Genomic DNA, 18,964 nt, shown 5'->3' with positions numbered 1-18,964 from the left:
GAAAAACACTTCCTACCCACAGTAAAATTTGGTGGAGGTTCCATCATGCTTTGGGGCTGTGTGGCCAATGCCGGCACTGGGAATCTTGTTAAAGTTGAGGGACGCATGGATTTCTCTCAGTATCAGCAGATTCTTGACAATAATGTTCATGAATCAGTGACAAAGTTGAAGTTATGCAGGGGATGGATCTTTCAGCAAGACAATGATCCAAAACACCGCTCCAAATCTACTCAGGCATTCATGCAGAGGAACAATTACACTGTTCTGGAATGGCCATCCCAGTCCCCAGACCTGAATATCATTGAACATCTGTGGGATCATTTGAAGAGGGCTGTCCATGCTCAGCGACCATCAAACTTAACTGAACTGGAATTGTGTTGTAAAGAGGAATGGTCAAAAATACCTTCATCCAGGATCCAGGAACTCATTAAAAGCTACAGCAAGCAACTAGAGGCTGTTATTTTTGCAAAAGGAGGATCTACTAAATATTAATGTCACTTTTCTGGTGGGGTGCCCATACTTATGCACCTGTCAAACTTTGTTTGAATGCAGATTGCACATTTTCTGTTAGTACAATAAACCTCATTTCAAGGCAGAAACATTACTGTGCCCAACAGTTATTAGATCTATGAAACTGAAATAGCTGTTGCAAAAAAAAAACAAAAACATTTTTATAAAACATTAAGCTTAAGATTAATAGGGGTGCCCAAACTTTTTCATATAACTGTAAGTATAGTCTACATTTTTTTTGCACAACCTATGACATGATTTTTTTCTACAAACAGTAATAGAAGGAAAACAGTAATAGGTAAATTAAAAAAGTATCATGATAATGTGTATGAGATATGTAAGAGCAAAATATTTTTATACATGGATAAAAAAAATCATTCCTAGAATTTACAAGATAAAAACAGATTCCATATTCCCTACAAGTGATGAATGTGACAAAACACGTTACCAAGGATTAGGTTCATGCGTGATATAATTGTAGAAAATAATAGAATATCCAATAAAGAGTCCAAATCTTCCTCCATTAATAAAGTGTCCTGCTTGCAGAACACACATTGCTACCAGGACCAAGTCTCACTGAAGTCCTCAATGTACCTACTATGACCGACGCAATCCAGCTTCTGCTTCCAAAGAGTCCTACAAAGATGGAATCAGATTCAGACATTGAAAACATTATAAAAAGGCAATTCACCCCAAGTCCCCTATACCTAAAAAAAAACATTGTCAATTAAAGAAAAGACCCAAAACTTTTTTGTTAAAGGTCTTCGAGTGGACCATATCCACATTCATTAGCCATCTGGCTAATGTAATCATGATTGTGATTGTGTAATCATGATTGTATAATTATTAATAAAAGTGAATGTATTATTTATTATATTTTTTTAATACTTTTTTCGGGTAATATATTTAACAGAGCTGTCTGCCCCTGATCCTTGCCAGACTTAGTTTGTTATTCCTGGTGAGTGTTCGCCTGATTTTATTATTCTGATATTCTGCTGCCTGATCCTTTGGACAGTGTTCTGACTATCCCTTTGTCTTGTCATTTGGCTTTGATCTGCTATCTCTTGTTATTGACCCTGGACTGTGCCCTGACTTATGCTTTTGTCTTTTGGTATTGACCCCGGAATGTCTGACTTTTCTGCCTCACGGTCTCTCATTGAGTAGCGGCTAGCATTACACAGATAAACCAAGTCAAGCATTGTCCAGAGGCCACTGTTTAAAGGTGGCAGGAATGTCAAGATTCTGCTGTCCTTCGGATTGTCTACTAGTGCTAATATTCATTTTGGGAAATTGTACTTCATTTCTACTTCTTACTACTGGAGGCTGCCATGGCATTTTTGCAATAACCCAATGTTGAAATTGTGGAAGCCATCTTGTTTCCTGTTTGGGCCTACTTAAAGCCACATAGACCTCTCACTCATTATTAAAGTTTTGTGTCTAAACCTTTTTGTCTTGTTCCAGTCTCCATCTCCAGAGAACCAACTTACACAGACTGTTCCCACTCCTTTCCAGATTGTTTCTACTATTTCCAATGTTACCTCTAAGACCTTTAACTACTTTTTTTTAATTCTGTTTATTAAATTTTCCAACATATAACAAAACGGTTATACAATAATAGTAATCCCATCAACAAATCCTATCTTAGGAACCCACCCTAAACCCTCCCCCATAACATCTGTGTACACATCTTTAACAATTGAATTATGGAATTGGTGAGTGACCACTTATCCGTTGTAACAGATACCATTGCGTATTTTCAAATTGGGTACGTAGTTTCTCTCTGGTTTCCAAAGGAAGCGACGGAATAAAAAGAGACCATATGTTCAAAAATTTGCTCGATAACCTCTCCTTGTTTGTCTGAGCTTCCAACCACTCCATTTTAAACAAAAAATTAATCTTTGTGTGTATAAGAGAAAGCGATGGGGCCACAGGATTCAGCCAGTGCTGTAGTATGCTTTTTCTAGTAGCCGAGGCCCAAATCACTAAAGTTGCCTTAATGTGTTTAGGCCAATTATGATCTGCATCATCTAAAATGTTAAAGATGGCCCATTGCGGCGTAAGTGTAAAGCTGATCCCGCACAGTCTCTGCAGCTCAGAATGTACGTTGTCTCATAGATCGCGGATCTTTGAACAACTCCATAGATGATGGAAAATATCGATGTTGGGTGATTTGCATTTTGAGCATAAGTATACATTTGAGGAAGTCATTCTAGACTGTAAGTAAGGAGTGATGTAGGCTCTATGTAAAATCAAAAGGGCCATGTCAGTGTAGCTACTATATGTAATAAATTTCCTCTGTGTTGTGGTTGCCTCCAGGAGATCTCCCACCTGGAAACCCGTGAGATCCCCCGACCACCTTGCGACTCCTGTGGTCAAACCTTCCCACGACCATTTCCTTCTTATTACTGAGTAAATAGTACTTATAGATGTTGGTTGGGACCCTGCGTTTCTAATAAGGCCATCCAGTTTGGTCCTCCCACCCTCTTCCCCCCCAGTAAGAAGGCATTTTTGAACTAGACTGCACGCTTGAAGAAATAGGAAAGGATTGTTGCCAAATGATGGGAAACGGAGCGAGGCAGATTCAAAAGAAGACAAAGAAAAATTAAGGTCTAGCAAATCTATTGCCTGTCTGCATCTCTGAGTATATTGACGGAGCCTTGCCCCCCAAAAATCTTGGATTATTAAGAAAAGGCTGAAATGGGGAGATCCCAGCATTCAACCCACAAAGTCTCCTACATCTTCTCCAAGTCAGCACTGTCTGCCATAAAGTTGGGTATTCTTGTATTTCTGCCGGAATCTCCTCCCCCCTTAAATGTAGCAATGCCGCCAGCGAGATATGTGGACTCATCTGTTGTTCTAAGCTCACGTTAGCAAAATGAGAGATGCCCCTTATCCAGTCAATGGCAAATCTGAAGTTAGCAGCCAGGTTGTATCTACCTATGTCTGAAAAATTTATTCCACCGTCTTTCTTAGTCGCCTGCAGTTTTACAAGGCCAATACGTGTCCTACCTCCCACCCCGCAGATAAACCTTCGAAACCTGGAGTTAAGTAAGTTAAGATCTGTCTTGGACCGCAGAAGAGGCAGAGTCTGAAAGGCATATAACAGTTTAGGGAATACTATCATCTTGATTAAATGACATCTACCTGAAAATGATAGTGTGAAATGTTTCCATGAGTGAAGGAGATTAATTATTGAAGATATCAGTGATTTATAGTTGGCTGTGTACAATTTAGACATATCTGCTGTTAACCATATCCCTAAATATTTGATAGACCCCTGGCTCCAGTGAAATGGGAACATTGGATCCTGCAGCCTACCAGTTCTAAAAATTGCCAGGGCCTCTGATTTGCTATAGTTGACTTTGAAGCCCGATCACGAGCCAAAGTCCTTTAGAATTTTCATAATAGCCGGAATTGCTCGGGCTGGATTGGCGATAAATAAAAGAATGTCATCTGCAAAGGCTGAAAGTTTCACGAAGTTTGTTCCCACCCCAACCCCCTCAAAAGCTTCTTCATTCTGTAATGTTTTCAGAAGCGGGTCCAATGCCAAATTAAATAGCAGAGGGGACAAAGGACATCCCTGGCGAGTTCCCTGTTGAATTTCGAACGGTTTAGATAGAATGTTATTCACAGACAACCTAGACATCGGATTTTTGTATATTTTTTTAAAGCCTCACAAAACCAGGGGCCAAAATTTCGAAATGCTAGTAGGTCATGCAGATAGTCTCATGCCACTCTGTCGAATGCCTTATCGGCATCCAGGCTGACCACGATTGATTTCGTATGTTTTTGTGCTCTACAATAAGATATGACTCCCAGGGCTGTTCTAATATTGTAAGTAATAGATTTCCCGTGAACAAATCCGGTTTGTTGTGGTGAAATTAAGTTAGGGATAATCCTTTGGAGTCTGTCAGCCAAAATGTTTGTAAATATCTTAAAGTCGGAGTTAAGTAAAGATATTGGCCTGTATCCTTCCACCTGCATATGATCTTTGCCCGGCTTTGGAAGTACTATGACTACCGCCTCGTTAAAACGGTCTGGGAGATGCCCCTCCCTAACCACGTCATTATACAATTCACAGAGGTGAGGTGCCAAACTAGGTCCTAGAATCTTATGATTGTTCATTGCTGAACCCGTCCGGGCCCAGTGCCTTGGAAATTTTGAGATTATTAATAACCTGTAAAATTTCAGTAGTGGATATGGGGGCGTTGATTGCCTCCTTCTCGTCCTCAGTTAGTGTTGGTGCTAAGTGACTTTTGAGGAAATGCTCCCTTTCTTCACTCCCCTTAGATTCTGCTTTATATAATTCACTGAAAAAAAGTCTAAATTATTCCACTATTTCTGCGTCATTAGTTATTTGATGTCCGTTGCGGTGCTGTATTTTGTGTATCTTTGCTCTCTTCCTATAAGGCTTTGTAAGTGAAGCCAGGACCCTAACTTGTTTATTGCCCCATTTGTAAAATTTGTGTTTCTGGTAATCTCGATTTAACATGGCCCTCTCAGGTGCCAAAGCATCGGCCTTCTCTCTGGCCTTCTCTCTGGCCTCTAAGAACTGTGTTTTTGTTAGTGGGTTATTATTGGACTTAAATACCTTGTAGGCCTGGGTCAGCGAATTTTGTGTATCTACGATTCTTTTCATTAGTTCTTTCTTTTTATGACTAACATAGGAGATAATCTGACCTCTTATTACTGCTTTTGATGCCATCCAAAACAACTGAGTCATTCCAATGAATGTGATTATCCTGTTTATAAACTTCCCATGACGTTTGCAAATGTTTCTTAAAGTCATCTGATTGATAAAGATGGGAGGGAAAACGCCACCCCCTCTCCTGATGTATTGGGGATGTCAATCTAGATTCAAATGTCACTAGAGCATGGTCTGAGATATGGATGTTGAGTATGTCCGTTTGAATTAGTGTGGGGAGTAGTGAAGAGTGTAGGAGCCAGCAGTCTATCCTGGCGTGGGAGTCATGTACGTGGGAGTAATGGGAGTAATCTCTTTCCAGAGGGTGTTGCAGTCTCCAAATATCCACTAGATCTAGATGTTTTGAAAGTGATTGAATGCTGTTTCCTAATGCTAGTCTACGGGTGACTGTCGAACCAGATCTATCCATAGAGGCATCAGCCACCTCGTTAAAGTCGCCACCCATAATCACCCTAGATGTATCCCACCCCGCCATTCCCTCCAGTATTTTGACTTGGAACTGTGGATCTGGTGTGTTCGGAACATAAATATTAATTAGACTATAGTTTATTCCCTCAATTACAATCCTGACTAAAAGAAATCTGCCCTGTGGATCTTCTAAGGTATCAATAACCTCATACTTAAGGTCATTGTAGATTAATATAGCCACACCTTGTTGTTTTTTGCAGTAAGATGCCTCTGCGCAGAGTGTGTATTTCCTACTAAGCAAAGATGGGTGGTTGTTTTTTATCCAATGTGTCTCCTGTATAAAGATAATATGGAAATTTTGTTTATGTAAAAAATTCAAAACCTTTTTTCTCTTAATTGGAGAGTTCAGACCATTTACATTCCATGAGCACCGTTGTAGCGAACGGATAGTGGTGTCTTTAACAAAATCTTGACTAGTCATCAACCCACACCTGTACGATTAAACAATTGTCCAACATGTGAATACTCTAAATGAGATCCCCGCCCATCCCAGCGAGTAAGCGGGAGACCTCGCCTTGCAGAAACAGAATGGATGCCCACACAGTAGTCCCTCCCCCTCCCCCCCACCCAGTTAACTTTTTTAACTATCATCAGAAAGCTCAACTGTAAAATGAGCATCTTATAGAATAAAGACATGCCACTCAATGGGCAAAGGAACAGCATCATAAACTCAACATCGCCGACGATGAAAGAATCATGGTAGATCACATCGTTCAAGTAGGGCTAGAGTTAGCAGGTGGTTGGATCTCTCCACGGAGAAACTCCAAAGCCTTATTTGGGTCATTGAAGGCCCAGTTTTTCCCCGCCGAGTTGAATCACAGAATTGAAGGGTATTGCAAACTGAAACGGATGTTATTTTCCACGAGAATTTTGCAGGCAGGGTTGAAAGCTTTGCGTTTAGCTGCCATAGTAGCCGAGTAATCCTGGAACAAAAGTAACTTATGATTGTCATATAACAGGTATCGTTGTTTCCTGTAAGCTGATAGGATGCGGGTTTTATCTTGAAAGTCAAGGACTTTGAAAATGACTGGTCTTGGTCTGCCTCCGTCTCCATCCCTGAAAGGTCCCAAACATGTGGGCTCTCTCTATGGCCAACGCACCTGATGGTAGTGAGATGAAAAGAGACTTCGGAAGCCATACTCAAGTTAGTTTAATCAATTCTGATGAGGAGACAGATTCAGGTATGCCTATGAGTCTCAGATTGTTGCGGCGGGATCTGTTCTCAAGATCATCCACCTTATCAAGGAGGTCTGAAATGTCTTTTTCTTTATTAGTCAGTTTGTCCTTGAGAGCCTTAGTGGAGTCTTCTAAATCTGAGATTCTCTGTTCTGCTTCTGCTATGCGCACTCCCTGGGCATTGACTTGTGACAGAATCGAATCTAAAGAAGACTGGAAGGCTGCCAGACGGCTATCATTTACGGGCGTCAACCGGTCCAAAATGGCATCTGCTATAGATTGTGTGTTCTCACTATTAATCTCAGAAGTTTGTAGAGTTGGAGATGCGCTTGCCTGGTTGCGCAAGGAGCTTCTGCCAGGTTTGAGAATTTTGCCCATGTATTTATCCATAATGAGATGAAATGAGAGTCTGTTATATTAAATAAAGGAGTCAGCGATGTTTTGATAAGTGCCGTTTACATCTAGTTGCTAAATTGTAGGGTCATATAAATCAGTGCTGCCCTCTTTCTCCTCTCCCCACTTCAGCTGCTCATAGGTGCTGTGTGGGATCCTCTTTATTCCAGATAGTGGTCAGCCTGCAGCCTGTGTATAGGGAGTCAGCGGTGTATGATTTGAAGGGGCTGCGCTGCTAGGATGGCTCAGGAGTGATGTGCTGATGCCTAGCACACCGAGCTGCAGCGCTGTGCGGTGACCTGGAGCCCAACACGTGGGATTGTAAAATGGCGCCGGTCTGACTCCGCCTCCTGCCTTCCCCTCTCCTGCACCGCTCTTACCGCTTGTCTAGCCGGGAGTAACCCTCGATCCTGTCGGAGCTACTCACCGTCGTGTCGCACCTGGCCGGTAAGCTGAGTGAGAGCTCGGCGGGTATGTCCCTGTGTTTCTCCCGCCGTCGCGGGTTCCCGCTGCGGAGGCTTCTCTGTGCGCGGCTTTTCTTCGGCGCTGCTTGCGCCTTGTGCCTCCGGGGCAGCCGGAGAGCTGGGTCAACGGTGCCGATCCTTGTCCGGACCTTATCCTGGCGCTGGGTTAGCTGAAAGTCGGGGGTTTGATTTCATAAAGAGCCCGCGATCCAGGAGCTCATCTAAAAGGCGGCCATTCCAAGGCTCCGCCTCCCGGAAATCCCCTTTAACTACTTCTTGATGTATTCCTTCAATTCAGCTATTGGATTCCAGGCGTCCTCCACCAGAATAGTAACACAATGATTTCAACTTTCAGTCCCTTTTTAAAGCAAAGAGTCTGATTTTATAATTCAATCAGCATGACCTTTTGTGACAAGGCTGAAATATAGTGGAAATGATTTTTCTGCGATTAAGTTAATTTTCATGGCAAGCAACTACTTTGCAAATATTTGCAACTCATGTAATCACTCTTCATAAAAATGAAGACTTTATGAACATTGCCACTATAAAATCTGAAGCAGACAACTTTGTGAAAACCAAAATTTGTGACTGTCCAAACCTTTGGCCATGACTGTATACATACAGTTATATGAAAAAGTTTGGGCACCCCTATTAATCTTAAGCTTAATGTTTTATGAAAATGTTTTTTTTTGCAACAGCTATTACAGTTTCATATATCTAATAACTATTGGACACAGTAATGTTTCTGCCTTGAAATGAGGTTTATTGTACTAACCAAAAATGTGCAATCTGCATTTAAACATTATTTAACAGGTGCATAAGTATGGGCACCCTTATCATTTTCTTGTTTTAAATACTCCTACCTACTTTTTACTGACTTACTAAAGCACTTTTTTTGGTTTTCTAACCTCATTGAGCTTTGAACTTCATAGCCAGGTGTATGCAATCATGAGAAAAGATACTTAAAGTGGCCACTTGCAAGTTGTTCTCCTGTTTGAATCTCCTCTGAAGAGTGGCATCATGGGCTCCTCAAAACAACTGTCTAATTATCTGAAAACAAAGATTATTCAACATAGTTGTTCAGGGGAAGGATAGAAAAAGCTGTCTCAGAGATTTAAACTGTCAATTTCCACTGTGAGGAACATAGTAAGGAAATGAAAGCACACAGGTACAGTTCTTGTTAAGGTCAGAAGTGGCAGACCAAGAAAAACAACTGAAATGCAGAGAAGAAAAATGGTGAGATCAGTCAAGGACAATCCTCAAACCACCTCCAGAGAGCTGCAGCATCAACTTGCTGGAGATGCTGTCACTGTGCATCGGTCAACTATACAACGCACTTTGCACAAGAAGATGCTGTATGGGAGAGTGATACGAAAGAAGCCGTTTCTGCAAGCACGCCACAAACAGAGTCGGCTGAGGTATGCAAAAGCATATTTGGAGAAGCCAATTTCTTTTTGGAAGAAGGTCCTGTGGACTGATGAAACCAAGATTGAGTTGTTTGGTCATACAAAAAGGGGTTATGCATGGCAGCCAAAAAACACAGCATTCCAAGAAAAACACTTCCTACCCACAGTAAAATTTGGTGGAGGTTCCATCATGCTTTGGGGCTGTGTGGCCAATGCCGGCACTGGGAATCTTGTTAAAGTTGAGGGACGCATGGATTTCTCTCAGTATCAGCAGATTCTTGACAATAATGTTCATGAATCAGTGACAAAGTTGAAGTTATGCAGGGGATGGATCTTTCAGCAAGACAATGATCCAAAACACCGCTCCAAATCTACTCAGGCATTCATGCAGAGGAACAATTACACTGTTCTGGAATGGCCATCCCAGTCCCCAGACCTGAATATCATTGAACATCTGTGGGATCATTTGAAGAGGGCTGTCCATGCTCAGCGACCATCAAACTTAACTGAACTGGAATTGTGTTGTAAAGAGGAATGGTCAAAAATACCTTCATCCAGGATCCAGGAACTCATTAAAAGCTACAGCAAGCAACTAGAGGCTGTTATTTTTGCAAAAGGAGGATCTACTAAATATTAATGTCACTTTTCTGGTGGGGTGCCCATACTTATGCACCTGTCAAACTTTGTTTGAATGCAGATTGCACATTTTCTGTTAGTACAATAAACCTCATTTCAAGGCAGAAACATTACTGTGCCCAACAGTTATTAGATCTATGAAACTGAAATAGCTGTTGCAAAAAAAAAAAAAAAACATTTTTATAAAACATTAAGCTTAAGATTAATAGGGGTGCCCAAACTTTTTCATATAACTGTAAGTATAGTCTACATTTTTTTTGCACAACCTATGACATGATTTTTTTCTACAAACAGTAATAGAAGGAAAACAGTAATAGGTAAATTAAAAAAAGTATCATGATAATGTGTATGAGATATGTAAGAGCAAAATATTTTTATACATGGATAAAAAAAATCATTCCTAGAATTTACAAGATAAAAACAGATTCCATATTCCCTACAAGTGATGAATGTGACAAAACACGTTACCAAGGATTAGGTTCATGCGTGATATAATTGTAGAAAATAATAGAATATCCAATAAAGAGTCCAAATCTTCCTCCATTAATAAAGTGTCCTGCTTGCAGAACACACATTGCTACCAGGACCAAGTCTCACTGAAGTCCTCAATGTACCTACTACCGACGCAATCCAGCTTCTGCTTCCAAAGAGTCCTACAAAGATGGAATCAGATTCAGACATTGAAAACATTATAAAAAGGCAATTCACCCCAAGTCCCCTATACCTAAAAAAAAACATTGTCAATTAAAGAAAAGACCCAAAACTTTTTTGTTAAAGGTCTTCGAGTGGACCATATCCACATTCATTAGCCATCTGGCCTCCGACTGAGAAAATGTCTTCCTCCAATCTCTTCATCTTTTGTTAATCTTGGCTCAATCAGCACCTATTACTTTCAGTTGTCTACAATAACATCGATGCATGGTTTTAAATATCTGGGTATCAATTTGAGCTGAAATGCATCTTTTAATATCCAGCTTATTTGTGATGTATCTAACATGTTCACCTGTCCTAACCTTCAATTTCCTAGAGAAGTCTCAAATAGATCAAAATCAAGGGTAAGTATCATTGTGAACTGCAACTTTGTTTTGCAAGTAATGTGTTATGCAATTTCGAGCTTTTTTTTTTTAGTTCACTGGAATGGTTAAGGCCTCTCTCTATATTGGGAGAAACAACATAAACTCCACAAGAGAAAAAAAAAACGCACCTAGGATCATGTAATAAAAGGACATTCTCTACATTGGTCCCATAGGAGAAGCTATGACCAAAGCCATGACTCAACAAGCTGTCAATCAATGGCACAAGTGGGATTACACATAGCTGATCATTGAGAGGACTAGCAACAGCGCTACAGCCGAAAGAACAGTAATTTTATCAAATTATGCAAGAAGCTTAGTAAGTGACTATAAATTGGAATAAGGGTCTCTGTGATTTTATGCTTTCCTTAGACTGTGAAACAAACTTTGCCACATATTCGTTTTAAATATAAAGTTATATGGTATGTCGGCCTAACATATCTCATCATTGCATTGCTATGAAGGGGCAAAGCTGTCAGGTTGGAAAGAGAATATGTTAAAGCGGTTCTTCAGTAAATTAATAAGATCTGTTATGAGGAGAGTATAGAATAAAAAAAGTATCATACACTATATATGATGATAGACTACAGTGATCACGTATACACGGACAGCACATCATAGCTGCAGGAAGTAAGCATAGCCCGGCAGGATTGACTGGAGCAATGACGCTGGAGCCACAATGCTGAAGCCTGTTGGTGATTGTAGGTTACTTGTTTACTACATGTCATTTTATATTCATTGCAGATTTCCTCAAAATACGGGAACACAAGTGACAACGATCAAGTACAAGAAACGTGTAGGCTGGCAGAAAAGTTTATTACAAATATATTAAATAATATAAATAAATTACAATTCAATAGGTACAAGTAAATAATGTTTAAACAAAAAATAATAATGTTTAAGGGTCCAGCCCAGTAAAATATTAACTTAAGGTTTCTGCTACCCAAATTGAAGGAATCATGAAATAGGGACAACGACCCTGATTTCATTGCTGGGTCACTTACTTGGCTCCTTGCTGTAGTTTTGATAAAATTTCTGTTTTATCTGCTGCAGTGATGCTAGGCCTCTCAGTTATAGCTCTTTCTAACCCAACCCGCTCCATTGACTGACAGCTTTGTGTCTACACTGTGCATAGGAAGAGAGCTGCCAATCAGAGGAGGGTTTGGGGATAGCAAAGCTGATTAAAATTGCAGCTTCATAGAAGGATCTTATCACTGAGAGGACTAGCAGAGCTGCAGCAAATAAACAATGTTTTATCAGATCTACAGAATGAAGCACTGAATATGGGTTTCTACCCATACTTTAAGCTGCTCTTAGATATATATGTAGCAGGTTAAACCTAGTAACATTCTCTGTAAGTGAAAAAGGCCCAGAATAGATGGTCAAAAGTTCTAACATTTTGACCACCTTCTTGCCACGTTGTCAGGCAGCATTATTTCATTAAAAAAAATAAAATATTATTAACAGCAACACTAGAAGTGCTAAGCATAGAATTCCTTCTAAGGCAATTGAGGTTGAGCTGGATTGTGGCTGTTGATTACCCACAAGAGGTTGCCTGAGACAAAGATTTAGTCTTGAACATATCATGAATATACTAGCAACCAGAAATCAAACAAACTGAAATGAATATTAATCTGTGTTTAAGAGGAACTAAATATTTAGAATTTTCATATTCTCAATATGTCCATAAATATGATATTGTTATTTGATAATTACTACATCAGCTTTACTGTGGGCATAGGCATTTGTTTTAAAAGTTGTTGGAAGAACGATGTGTATATATTCTTAGAATATGACAGTATGTGCCTGTATTATTACATCTTTCCATTACAAAAAATCCAGCTGTTAAGGTAAACATTAAAGATAACATTTATATAAATAGTATTTTCCTTCCACAAAATAAATGTACAATAGTATAAGTTACATAATTGAAAAATAAATAGTAAAAAATAAATTACTGGTTACAAGACTCCATAAGATGTGATTCAGTAAACATTTTACACCTCTTAATGATACATGTATAAATAGATATACATGCATAATTTTTTTAAACCAAGAATATATCACATTCATCTCCTCCTTCCTGGTTATAAGCCAACCACACAAGATATAATCTGTCATATCATACAGCCAATACTTATGTCTGAAGAGAAAGGTTAACCTTGCAATGGGTTATATGTACAATGGGAGCATCACACCTGTGTGGGATAATGTACTGTGGGGACATCATACTGTGTGTGGGGATTGTACTGTGGGGACATCACACCTGTGTGGGATAATGTACTGTGGGGACATCATACTGTGTGTGGGGAATGTACCGTGGGGACATCATACTGTGTGTGGGGAATGTACCGTGGGGACATCATACTGTGTGTGGGGAATGTACCTTGGGGGCATCATACTGTGTGTGGGGAATGTACCGTGGGGACATCATACTGTGTGTGGGGAATGTACCGTGGGGACATCATACTGTGTGTGGGGAATGTACCTTGGGGGCATCATACTGTGTGTGGGGAATGTACCGTGGGGACATCATACTGTGTGTGTGGGGAATGTACCGTGGGGGCATCATACTGTGTGTGGGGAATGTACTGTGGGGACATCATACTGTGTGTGGGGAATGTACCGTGGGGACATCATACTGTGTGTGGGGAATGTACCGTGGGGGCATCATACTGTGTGTGGGGAATGTATCGTGGGGACATCATACTGTGTGTGGGGAATGTATCGTGGGGACATCATACTGTGTGTGGGGAATGTACTGTGGGGACATCACACCTGTGTGGGGGAATGTACTGTGGGGACACCATACTGTGTGTGGGGAATGTACCTTGGGGGCATCATACTGTGTGTGGGGAATGTACCTTGGGGGCATCATACTGCGTGTGGGGAATGTACCGTGGGGGCATCATACTGTGTGTGGGGAATGTACTGTGGGGACATCACACCTGTGTGGGGGAATGTACTGTGGGGACATCATACTGTGTGTGGGAAATGTAACTTGGGGGCATCATACTGTGTGTGGGGAATGTACCTTGGGGGCATCATACTGTGTGTGGGGAATGTACCGTGGGGACATCATACTGTGTGTGGGGAATGTACCGTGGGGACATCATACTGTGTGTGGGGAATGTACCCTGGGGGCATCATACTGTGTGTGGGGAATGTACCGTGGGGACATCATACTGTGTGTGGGGAATGTACCCTGGGGGCATCATACTGTGTGTGGGGAATGTACCTTGGGGGCATCATACTGTGTGGGGGAATGTACCGTGGGGGCATCATACTGTGTGTGGGGAATGTACCATGGGGGCATCATACTGTGTGTGGGGAATGTACCGTGGGGACATCATACTGTGTGTGGGGAATGTACCGTGGGGGCATCATACTGTGTGTGGGGAATGTATCGTGGGGACATCATACTGTGTGTGGGGAATGTATCGTGGGGACATCATACTGTGTGTGGGGAATGTACCTTGGGGGCATCATACTGTGTGTGGGGAATGTACCGTGGGGACATCATACTGTGTGTGTGGGGAATGTACCGTGGGGACATCATACTGTGTGTGTGGGGAATGTACCGTGGGGGCATCATACTGTGTGTGGGGAATGTACTGTGGGGACATCATACTGTGTGTGGGGAATGTACGGTGGGGACATCATACTGTGTGTGGGGAATGTACTGTGGGGGCATCATACTGTGTGTGGGGAATGTGCCGTGGGGGCATCATACTGTGTGTGGGGAATGTACCGTGGGGACGTCATACTGTGTGTGGGGAATGTATCGTGGGGACGTCATACTGTGTGTGTGGGGAATGTACTGTGGGGGCATCATACTGTGTGTGGGGAATGTACTGTGGGGACATCATACTGTGTGTGGGGAATGTACTGTGGGGACATCATACTGTGTGTGGGGAATGTACTGTGTGTGGGGAATGTGCCGTGGGGGCATCATACTGTGTGTGTGGGGAATGTACTGTGGGGACGTCATACTGTGTGTGGGGAATGTATCGTGGGGACGTCTTACTGTGTGTGTGGGGAATGTACTGTGGGGACGTCATACTGTGTGTGGGGAATGTACTGTGGGGACATCACACCTGTGTGTGGGATGTACTGTGGGGACATCATACCTGTGTGGGGGAATGTAATGTGGGGACATCATACTGTGTGTGGGGAATGTACTGTGGGGACATCACACCTGGGTGAGGGAATGTACAGTAGGGACATCATACTGTGTGTGGGAATGTACTATGGGAGCATCACACCTGTGTGTGGGACTCTACTGTCCCCGGGCATCATACTGTGTGTAGGGGAATGAACTACTAGGACATCATATTGTGCGTGGGAATGTGATGTACTATGAGGACTTCATACTGTGTGAGATGGAATGGACTATGGGGACATAATAATGTATATGGGGGAATGTATTGTGAGAACATTAAAGTGTATGTGGAGGCGTGTACTGCGGGGATCATACTGTGTGTGGGGGAAAGTATTGTGAGGACATCATACTGTGTACAGGGGAATGCACTGTTGGGACATAATACTGTGGGGGGATGTACTGCGAGGATATAATACTATATGTGGGGAAATGTACTGTGAAGACCTCATACTGTGGTTGGTGGTATATACTGCTTTATACTATGAGGCATTCCTGAGAGGCCATGAAAGCGGTACCATATTGTGTGGGAACACTCACAGGCTTAACTAGGAGCAATATTTTTGAGCGGGCACATATAAAGAACTAAGCAAGGTTACAGAAGTGGCTTAAGTCTTCTTTCAAACATTAAACTGTGAAACTATTGCACACCATGACTAACAACTTAAGACATTAGCAAGATAGCTTTTTGCACAATTTATTAACCCCTTCACGACATGCGCCGTACTTGTACTGCGCTTTTCGTGCCTCCCCCTATGATGTGAACTCCGGCGCTGAGACCACATCTTTACAGACACATGTCAGCTGTTTTGAACAGCTGATATGTGCCCAGAACATCCGTGGGTGGAATCGCCGAAGTACGTTTTTTTGGTCACCGCAACATTGCATTAAAATCCAATAATGGGCGATCAAAAGATGGAGACGCTACGTGTCTCGGAAAAAGACGCAATTTTTTTTTGTTTTTTTTAACAAACATTGGATTTTTTTTCATCACTGCAATAAAAAAAAGAACCTAGACATGTTTGGTGTCTATGAACTCGTAATGACCTGGAGAATCACAGTGGCAGGTCAGTTTTAACATGTGGTGAACCTGATAAAAAAAAAAAGTTGTGGAATTGCCCTTTTTTGCAATTTCACCGCACTTGGAATTTTTTTTCCGTTTTTCGGTACACGATAAGGTAAAACTAATGGTGTCGTTCAAAAGTACAACTCGTCCGGCAAAAAAACAAGCCCTCACATGGCCATATTGATTACTTAAGAATATAACTTCTCACATTGTTTGCTTCAGCCATGTTGTCCTTTATCCACTGTATGTAGTTTGTTATGCGAGTGTACACGCCAGGCTTGTTCATCTTGGCACAATTATCTCCCCAGCTTATAATACCATATAACACCATTTTCCCATTGTGCTGACAGATTAGAGGACCACCAGAGTCTCCCTACAAAAAAAACAAGATAATAAAACATTAGGTTTTCTATAATGGAATGGGTACAAAAACGCTGCAGATTCACATGCTACTTCTTTTAAACCGCAGCGTTTCCGCAGTGGATTTTCCGCAAAGTGTGCACAGCATTTTTTTTTCTCATTGATTTACATTGTACTGTAAATCAATTGCGGATCTGCAGCGTTTCTGCACCTCAAAAAACGCTGCGGATCCGCAGAGAATCCGCAACGTGCGCACATACCCTTACAGTTCATCCACTTGTGTCAGACTGATTGCTATGTAGGAACCGCACAAAAAATGCGACGAATCCGCAGGTGCGTTTTCTGCTAGGAGAGGCAGAATCCGCACAAGAAATTCCTAAACCTAATCCGCAACGTGTGCACATAGCTTAAGCTGCAAGAATAATGGCTACTGTGCATACCGTAGTAAGAAGCTCTACAAGGGACACACCATGCCATTCCCCACCTCAGCTAGCAAATATTATTAAACAAGTATATTAAACATGTTGAATAGTGATGAGCGAATATACTCGTTACTCGAGATTTCTTGAGCACGCTCTGGTGTCCTCAGTATTCTTTAGTGCTCGGAGATTTAGTTTTCATCGCTGCAGCTGAATGATTTACATCTGTTAGCCAGCATAAGTACATGTGGGGGTTGCCTGGTTGCTAGGGAATCCCCACATGTTCTTATGCTGGCTAGTAGCTGTAAATCATTCAGCTGAGGTGAGGGAAAGCTAAATCTCCGAGCACTAAAGAATATACTGAGGACACCCGAGCGTGCTCGGGAAATCTCGAGTAACGAGTATATTCGCTCATCACTATTGTTGAACTTTCATTAATTAGGAATACATAATATTAATCATGACAATTACCTTGCAAGCATCCACCTTCCACTCAGGGTCTCCAGCACAAAACATGTTGTTGTTGATCAGCTTCCCATAGTAATCAGGTAATTGGCAAATGTCTTGTGATATGAGCTGAACTGATGTGGACTTCAGGTTTTCAGAAAATCCACTGCTCTCTGCAGAAAAGAAGTATATTGTCAATGTCCATAGGATGAGTCTGTTCACATTGCTCTCCAGAGCTTCTGTGTAATAACTGTAGTTGGGATTTGATCTTGCATCAATATTCTACTGTATTTTTTATTTAGTTTTGGCTAGTTTATGATTAAAATAACCTTATTCCTTCCAATGACCATACTGAGGACTAGGGGGCACTTATGACGGGTGGAAGAAAGGCGATTCGGGCAGGTAAATACTTTATCTTACTGATGGTTTACAGTTAAAACAGAATTATTAAGTTCACTAACCAAACGTTTCTTTTCCAAACCCAGCAATCTCACAATGTGTCCCATCTTTCAGTTTCAGGTCAGCCAATGGCAAGCAAACAGTTTGCACATAGTCAGTCATAGAAGCACATTGTCCTGACTCTGAACGAATCTTCAGCAATGCTGAAAAAGAAAAGATTTTTAATATCAATGTTGAAATTAAATGCATTTGCGTATAGTTATAGTAAGGCTAGGTTCACACTGGGCGTTTTTGCTGCGTTTTTTTAATGCTAATTTTCAGGTGCGTTTTCAGTACCAGCAATTTCTGAGAGTTCCGGAATCTCATGCACACTTGTTATTTTTGTCATCCATATTTTGTGTTTTGTGCTTTGCATGTTTTTTTGGACATAGAGCATGCCACTTCTTTCAGTGTTTTTTTTTCAGCCACTGAATTGAAAAAACACATGAAAAAAAACAGCAGCAAAAACTCCCAATGTGAACTTAGCCTTAAGGGTTGTTCTGATGTTTAAGGCCGGCTTCACACTCAGCGTATGAAAATACGGTCCGTATATTACGGCCGTAATACGCTGAAATGTCCCGAAAATAGTGGTCCGTAGCTCCTCCGTAGGCAGGGTGTGTCAGCGTTTTTTGCGCATGGCATCCTCCGTATGTAATCTGTATGGCATCCGTACTGCGTGGTTTTCTCGCAGGCTTGCAAAACCAACATACCGCTATAGAAATGATCCATGTGTCCCAAAAAGAAAAAAATATATATATATATACTGTCTATATATATATATATATATATATATATATATGTCAGTGAGACACATATATGTATATATATATTAATATTTATTCCAGCGCTATACAGCTTGAAAGCCGGTAATTGAATTACCGGCTTTTTCTTTCTCCTTCCTAAAACCCGACATGATTTGAGACATGGTTTACATACAGTAAACCATGTCTTCTCTCCATTTTTTTTGCAGATTCCACACTACTAATGTCAGTAGTGTGTATCTGCAAAATTTGGCCGTTCTAGCTCTTAAAATAAAGGGTTAAATGGCGGAAAAAATTGGCGTGGGCTCCCGCGCAATTTTCTCCGCCAGAGTAGTAAAGCCAGTGACTGAGGGCAGATATTAATAGCCTGGAGAGGGTCCATGGTTATTGGCCCCCCCCTGGCTAAAAATATCTGCCCCCAGCCACCCCAGAACAGGCACATCTGGAAGATGCGCTTATTCTGGCACTTGGCCACTCTCTTCC

At 41.4% G+C, this 18,964-nt stretch overlaps 1 protein-coding gene across 2 annotated transcripts in view; it reads right to left on the bottom strand.

The window, feature by feature from the left end:
- Positions 1–975: 975 nt before the first annotated feature.
- PLAU (plasminogen activator, urokinase) overlaps positions 976–18,964 on the bottom strand; it is a 36,742-nt gene continuing 18,753 nt past the window's right edge. Inside the window, exons 9-12 of one of the 2 annotated variants that reach the window (XM_069753016.1) lie at positions 17,744–17,884; positions 17,307–17,455; positions 16,265–16,429; positions 976–1,146 (exon numbers count right to left, since the gene is read on the bottom strand). In XM_069753016.1, coding sequence (XP_069609117.1) covers positions 1,108–1,146; positions 16,265–16,429; positions 17,307–17,455; positions 17,744–17,884 — 494 coding nt within the window. In that variant the 3' untranslated portion in view covers positions 976–1,107. Of the gene's footprint in view, positions 1,147–10,283; positions 10,412–16,264; positions 16,430–17,306; positions 17,456–17,743; positions 17,885–18,964 lie in introns of those variants that run through there. The other variant, XM_069753018.1, reaches the window with a different exon arrangement.

Source organism: Ranitomeya imitator, chromosome 2 (genome assembly GCF_032444005.1).
Source record: "Ranitomeya imitator isolate aRanImi1 chromosome 2, aRanImi1.pri, whole genome shotgun sequence".
Lineage (NCBI taxonomy): Eukaryota > Metazoa > Chordata > Amphibia > Anura > Dendrobatidae > Ranitomeya > Ranitomeya imitator.
The sequence above is the reverse complement of the archived record's forward strand: the minus strand, read 5'-3'. Positions and strand labels throughout refer to the sequence as shown.